The 6,891-nt window shown below is 36.2% G+C and overlaps 1 protein-coding gene across 3 annotated transcripts; it reads left to right on the top strand.

Annotated features, from left to right (window-relative positions):
• Window positions 1–1,958: 1,958 nt before the first annotated feature.
• LOC111880070 (uncharacterized) lies at window positions 1,959–6,419 on the top strand. 3 transcript variants are annotated; one of them, XM_023876480.3, is made up of 4 exons: window positions 1,960–2,122; window positions 2,478–2,711; window positions 2,790–3,832; window positions 5,973–6,419. In XM_023876480.3, exons 2-4 carry the CDS (start codon window positions 2,481–2,483, stop codon window positions 6,226–6,228), a joined length of 1,530 nt encoding a protein of 509 aa, XP_023732248.1. In that variant the 5' UTR covers window positions 1,960–2,122; window positions 2,478–2,480; the 3' UTR covers window positions 6,229–6,419. The 3 variants fall into 3 exon arrangements, with proteins under 3 accessions (XP_052623463.1, XP_023732248.1, XP_023732247.1); XM_052767503.1 differs by lacking the exon at window positions 5,973–6,419 and adding an exon at window positions 5,309–5,637 and having other exon boundaries at window positions 1,959–2,122; window positions 2,478–3,832; XM_023876479.3 differs by having other exon boundaries at window positions 1,961–2,122; window positions 2,478–3,832.
• The last annotated feature ends 472 nt before the right edge of the window (window positions 6,420–6,891 follow it).

Genomic DNA, 6,891 nt, shown 5'->3' with positions numbered 1-6,891 from the left:
AAGAAAAAGTATTGAAAAAAAAAAAAATAGAAACGAAGGATGTAGTTGGCCTATTAATTTCTATAGAGACGCCATGTCGGTTGTGTCGTAAAAATTCAAAAACCAAATAACCAAATATAATCAAATGATATTCGGTTTATTTGGTTTGAGTTATTTGGTTTTCCGTTAGTTCGGTTTGGTTAACCAAATAACGATATCTTATTTGGTTTGATTTTGATTAAATTTAAATCATCTTGGTTAAATCGGAGAAACTGAATAAATTATTTAATAAATACATACATATATATATATATATATATATATATATACACACACACACACACACACAAATTAATATTTTACATATAAATTTATAGATTAAATACTAAATGGTTGTTTGATAGTTGCTGATTGGGTTAGAGCTGACTGGGTTAGAAGCTGACAGGTTAGAAATGCCGACTGAGTCCACATCTGATTGAGTTTATATTATTTGATTATTTATCTAACTGATTGTGTTGAATGATAAAAATGACCATATTACCATTGTGTTGTCCATTGTGCTTGATAAAATAATTATAAAAATACAAATTATCACATAAAATTCAAATTAAACATACATCATTTAAAATCCAAATACAAAGTGTAATACGAAATCCAAATACAAATTGTCATACATAATAAAAAAGTACAACATTTAACTTGAACCATTTGAAAGTTAGTCATATAGTCAACGGCTTCTGAACCCCATTCCATGTCTTTTATGTTTTGGTCTTCACTTCCCCCACCTTCTATATCAGGAGTAACCATTGTGTTTTGTTCAAAGCTCGTAAATAACTCATCTTGAATATTATATTTCCTTATAAAATTATGTACCATAACCTAAGCAATGACTATGTCTCTTTGCAAAGGACAAGGAGCCATTTGTTTTAAAATTAGAAATCTCGCCTTCAATATACCATAAGCACGTTCAATGATATTTCTAAATTGTAGATGAGCATGATTGAACTTTCTTCCTTAGTTAAAGCTCTGTTTCTTCGGAAATCGGCTAACTAATACCTAGTATTGCGGTAGGGAGCCATAAATCCACGGGTGTTGGTGTATGCATCATCACAAAGGTAATATTTATTTGTTGATGATTGATAAATATACCCTATAAATAATATAGATAATAAAACTTACAGAAAATTACAAACCTGGTGGAGAGAATGGAAATCCAAAAGTCGGATTAAATGCAACTTCTTTCAAAACTTTAGAATTATGTGTTATGCCCTCCCATCTAACCCATACAAAGGTGAATATCATATAAAATCACAAATTTCGATTACATTTTGATAACATTCACCTTTTACTCTTCCCCTATAATGAGTTTATTGATCAACGGGCACAACTGCATGTATAAGTGTTCCATCTAGTGTACATATTGCTCCGGGAAATATGTGTATTAGCCGTCTATGTCGTTCTGAGGTATTTCTTGTTGGAGTAGACAAGGCTGGTACTATAAGTTCTCTTGCAAAACACATCATTGCACGTAGGACCTCATGAAAACATTGATGAATCGTTTGTGTTGAGTGATGAATTTTTTTTTTAACCGCTCGAAAACGTTCATTATGTCCTATAACATGTAAAAACATAACCATCTTCTCTTCAACGGCTATCGTCCTATTACATTGCAACCAATTTCTTTGTGTAAAATGATTGCATAATAGTACAAATGCATCTTGTGAAAGACACATCATATCATAACATTGTATAAGACATCCGTGTATCAAATCTTGCGTATATAGATACCCCTTTGCTACCGGTTCGCCCCGCTTATTCTTTTAATTATTCTGTGCCTTTGTGAAACAAAAATGAGTACAAAAGATGGATTTAAACAAGTTAAAGGGGGTCATGTGTAACTTTTTAATCTTTTGATACTTTGCGTCTTCGTATACGGTCCGGTCCCATGATATCTACAGTTATACACACATACACAGTGTACATACACTGAAGATATTTTCATGTGAGGAGAATTCCACGCAGCTTTCTTCCTCTTCTTAACTGGAGCTACGGTCCGTACTCCGGGAGCCTTTTGCCGGAAATTTTTACCTGAAAATATTCACCAGCGACATCACCGACGTGCTAGCTAAAAACAATATCTCAGGTTGGTGGATCTCGAGAAATCATAATTTACATATTGCCTTTGCATTCGAATTGAATTTCCGTGAATTACTGTGTGCTATTTGTTGTTTCCCTTCGGTTATGCTTTGTGATCCTATTTTAGTGCCCGAAAATGTGTGTGTATGTGCGTGTTATATGGTGTTCATGTTCTTCGCTTTTTGAGACTTTGAAACTTGTTTACATTAAGATTCGTTATGATTATTCACTTTTTATGTTGATTTGTTGCTTTATTTTGATTACGTGCAGGTTTAAGAAATGTTTTGATCCAAAAGCTGTTTCTAACTTTTAGCTTATTTCGTGACGATAATTTTGTTCGTTTACGCCTTTTCTCTGTTTAGGTAATGGGAGTGAAAGTGGCGAGTGGGTGTTTGAACTGGTTACAATCTTCGAATTATTGGCCGCCTTCTTCATCACCTCAAACCCTAGCTTCTGCAATCTCCTCGCCTCCAAGGAGACGACGGGGATTAACCGACGTTGCACTGTTTTTTCGATGCGTACATCGACCGGCGATATTTGGGCTAAACAGATCTCAGTCATTTGAATCTAAAGGACGGAAGTCTATTAAACACGTCGTGAGTGCTAGCTTAGATGCAAATTTCTCAGACGAAGAATTCTGTCGAGAGATTCAGGAATTGGCTCTATTGTTCCAGGTATCTGATGACGATGAGAATACTACCAAGGACAGTGGCGACGTACTCGAATCAGAAATGCAGAATCTTGAACCATTCGTTAGTTCGAAGGTGGAGCAGCCGGATTGGGTTGGGGATATGATTCCGGCGAGTATAGAGCGGAAGGCAAACAGTATGGAGCTACCCTTTTCGTTACGGATCATACAGAAAAAGAAACAATGGCAGGAAGGATTCAGAGAAGCAGGGGAATCTGCTTACTGCTCAGTGAAGAAAGCCTTCTCTTCAATGGTATTCATAATTCGTGAGCTTCAGAGCTACACTCTTCATATGAGAGAAGCTCTGTTTTACGAAGATTTACAGGAGGTTTTGGTTAGGGTACAGAAAGAGATGAACGCATCTTTTGTTTGGTTATTTCAGCAGGTTTTTTCACAAACACCTACATTAATGATGTATGTGATGATTCTTCTAGCGAATTACAGCGTGTTTGCCATGTCAAGTAACGTTGCCTTCGCAGTGACGCCGCCTCCCACCACCATAGAGTCTATTTCAATCATCGAAAACCAGAGCCACACCAAAATTGATTCTTTACCAATCAAGACGTTTCCGGTGAATTCAATTGCGAAAACCACCTCAATTGGCGGAGTCAACGGCGGCGGTGGGACATTCAGGCCTGTAGCTGGCGGCACAGACGGTGAGGATAGTTTTGATGGGGCTGTTGCACATCACCGGAAAATTATTCCAGATGGAGTTTCGTCGTCGTCAACAATAAACCCGTCAATTTCGGGTCAGGCGACCCAAGAAGAGGAATCGGGTTTATGGAAATCGATTGTAGGAGAAGCAGATAATATGCATGGACTGATCAGAGATGGAGTTCTTGATCGTCAAACCATGCAAAAATTTGTCTCGCCGGTGACGGCGAAAGTCGTGGAAGAAGAGGTGGACGGCGAAAGTCGTTTCAGAACGGAGCTTTTCTATCAAATGGGTTTATCAGAAGAACCCGATAACCCGCTTCTACTTGCTAATTATGCTCAGTTTCTGTACATCGTAGCTCAGGATTACGACAGGTATTTAATTCTTAATTTGCATTTAATTATCTAAAAAACTCCATTTACAATTACATCATCGGTTTACAAAATTATAAATTGCATTTACATTTTACACTTAACAATACAAGTATATTCAAACATGAACAAAGAAAATTAGACGTAAGATATTTTTGTATTTTTATGTTAAAGTGCAATATGTTTGTACTTGTTTTATTTCTTTTTTGGGTGTTGATTATGTGGGAATCTAAAGCTTCATAAGCTTACAACAAAACTATTCTTTCGTGAACACACTTTATGTTATTATTGGGTCCCAGTGTTGGTTTTTGCATGATGAAATATCTTTTGTGCGAAAGTGACACCAAGGCGCATAAACATCTTATCGAAACTTTCTTTGTCAAAAAAATCGAAATCGAAATTTGTCATTTTACAAAATGAAGGGATAAGGGGAAAATCAATGTGTGGTTTAATATCTTGTATGATCAAGAAGATATATGTGAATACAAAATTTTTTTATAAAAAAAGGTGGACTAGAATATCTTTTGGTTTTCTTACAGGGTGATTTTTGTATTCTTATTATAAAGAAAATCAGTAAACAGTTTCATGATTATATATAAAAAATTAGACAAAATTGCAAAAATGGTCCCTGTGGTATGCAAAATTTTGGGGTTTTAGTCCAAACAGTGACTTTTTTGGTTTCGTAGTCCTTTTGGAGTGGTTTGTTTGTGAAAATGGTCCCTCCGAAAATTGAAATGACTATAATACCCTTGGGGTATTTATTTTTCATTTTTCTTTCATTTTTTTTAAACTTAATATTTATTTATTTATTTTAACAATTAAAAAAATAATAGAGGACCCACCCCTCTCTCTCTCTCTCTCCCTCTCTCTCTCTCTCTCTCTCTCTCTCTCGTTCTTGGATACCACCAGCAAGGGAAGAGGAACTGGTGGCTGCCCTCACCTCTGTAACTCCTTTCCTCCTTCATTTTCTTTCCCGTCGATCAAATAGCCCAAACACCCTGCATTCACTTCGTGTGCTACCCACCTCCACAGCCGACAACAAAAGGGGAAAGCAGCCGAGAGGAGCAACGGAGCAACCATATTGCCATCACCTTTGATGCTTCAACCATCTTCGAGCTTGTCACCGCCTTCAGCTCCTGCGCTTCTTCTGTCTCAGAAGGAAGGTGCGAATTGCATTTAGGGTGAGGATATCGTTCTCCAAGCTAATTGTTCCGTAATCTGTTCATGAAATTAGTAATCTTTCTAAACAACATCGCACATATTTGCTTCGAATTTCAGTCAGAATTCGTCTTATAGAAGCAAGATAAACACGAAAAAATCGTTCCAGAACAACAATGGGAGTAGCAATTGCAGCTTTTTGGAATTAACATTGAAATTAAAGGAGTGAAAACAACTAGGGTTTATTACTCTGTTTCTGTGCTTTTCTTCTACTTCTTCTTTCTCTTGAGCTCAAAGACGTTTTAAATCCTCCGTTTTCAGATCCTTCGTCAAATCGATTCAGCCAACTGGAGGATAAGCTACTGGGAGGATAACTGTAAACCTTTGGTGATTACTTACACAATTTTGATCGAGGCCACCATTTTTGATGGTGGGATTACTGAAGCAATGAATGTGATTTAGGGATTTTTTATATGAATGTGATTTAGGTATTTTTTGAATGTGATTTAGGAATTTTGATCAGGGCCACCATCTTCAACCCGATATGAATGTGATCTAGGGAATTTTGAAGTGATTTGGCTATGAAGGCGATAGGGATTCTTGGTTGTAAATGAAGAATGAGGAGAGAGAGAGAGAGAGAGAGAGAGAGAGAGAGAGAGAGAGAGAGAGAGAGAGAGAGAGAGGTGGGCCCTTTTTATTTTTTTAATTGCTAAAATAAATAAATAAATATTAAATTTTAAGAATAATGAAAGAAAAATGAAAAATAAATACCCCAAGGGTATTATAGTCATTTCAATTTTCGGAGGGACCATTTTCACATACAAACCACTCCAAAAGGACCACGAATCAAAAAAAGTCACTGTTTGGACTTGTTTCCTGAAAAAATGCAAACCACAGGGACTATTTTTGCAGTTTTGTCAAAAAATTATAAAATTAGATTGTAGTTCATGAGTTGGTTAAAGTTGATATATATTTATGTGGACAGAGCGGAAGAGTACTTCAAAAGGGGTTCGAAAGTAGAGCCGAAGGATGCAGAAGCACTTAGCAAATACGCAAACTTCTTATGGGAAATAAGAAAGGATTTATGGGGGGCTGAACAGATTCTTCTAGAAGCCATTGCTATTGATCCTCTCAACTCTTTTTATGCAGCCACTTACGCAAATTTTCTCTGGAACACCACCACAACCTCCACCTCCGATGAAGACGACGCTTGTTTCCCTTTTGATTCCCCCCAAATCTGATCATATAATAATTATTTAACCACTGTATATTCAATTACAGCTTAATCCATTCACCGATTTTAGCTTAGTTGTGTAAAACACAAAAAGAATGTGGTGGCTGTAGGTTGTTGATGGACATTCATGTGGTGGTGATGGTAACTGTGTAAGAAGCTTTGGAATTGGAAGTTTCCAGTTTTTTACTTTGATCATAATATCTTTCTTTCCGCTACAAAATGTGATGTGATTTTGTAAGGGCCAACATTTGTAATTATATTTTGTTTATACTTTATACATTATAATCAAGTTTTAGTGGCAAAATGAGGTCACTCTTCTCATTCCCTTGCTTTTTTTCGTCCTATGCTAAATGCATATGTAATGGTCAACTTTTTATACGTTTAGAGAAAACTTCAAAAATGGTGTTTGATGTTTTTTTGTGGGTATAGTGCAAAAATCTTTAAATTTGCAATTTTTTTTATGCTTTGGTTTTGGGTTTGATCCCTAGAGTGTGCCTCATGCAATCCATCAAATGTATCTTAACATCTTATGAGACTCATGACTAAAAGTCCGCAACAATACCATTCTAACAATTTAATATAAAATCTACTAAAATAAAGTTTTTATACAAAGTCAATTATATACACTACACGGCCCTGGCCCAATAGGAGGCAGGTTGGGCGATAACCC

The sequence above is a fragment of the Lactuca sativa genome, chromosome 9 (assembly GCF_002870075.4).
Source record: "Lactuca sativa cultivar Salinas chromosome 9, Lsat_Salinas_v11, whole genome shotgun sequence".
Classification (NCBI taxonomy): Eukaryota; Viridiplantae; Streptophyta; class Magnoliopsida; order Asterales; family Asteraceae; genus Lactuca; species Lactuca sativa.
Note: the sequence above shows the minus strand (reverse complement) of the source record. Positions and strands in the feature narration are given on the sequence as shown.

Coding starts and splice junctions, on each gene's coding strand:
- LOC111880070 (XM_023876479.3), top strand. CDS start 2,481: ATGGGAGTGAAAGTGGCGAGTGGGTGTTTGAACTGGTTACAATCTTCG. Junction 3,833..5,972: donor GTAGCTCAGGATTACGACAG/GTATTTAATTCT, acceptor TTATGTGGACAG/AGCGGAAGAGTACTTCAAAA.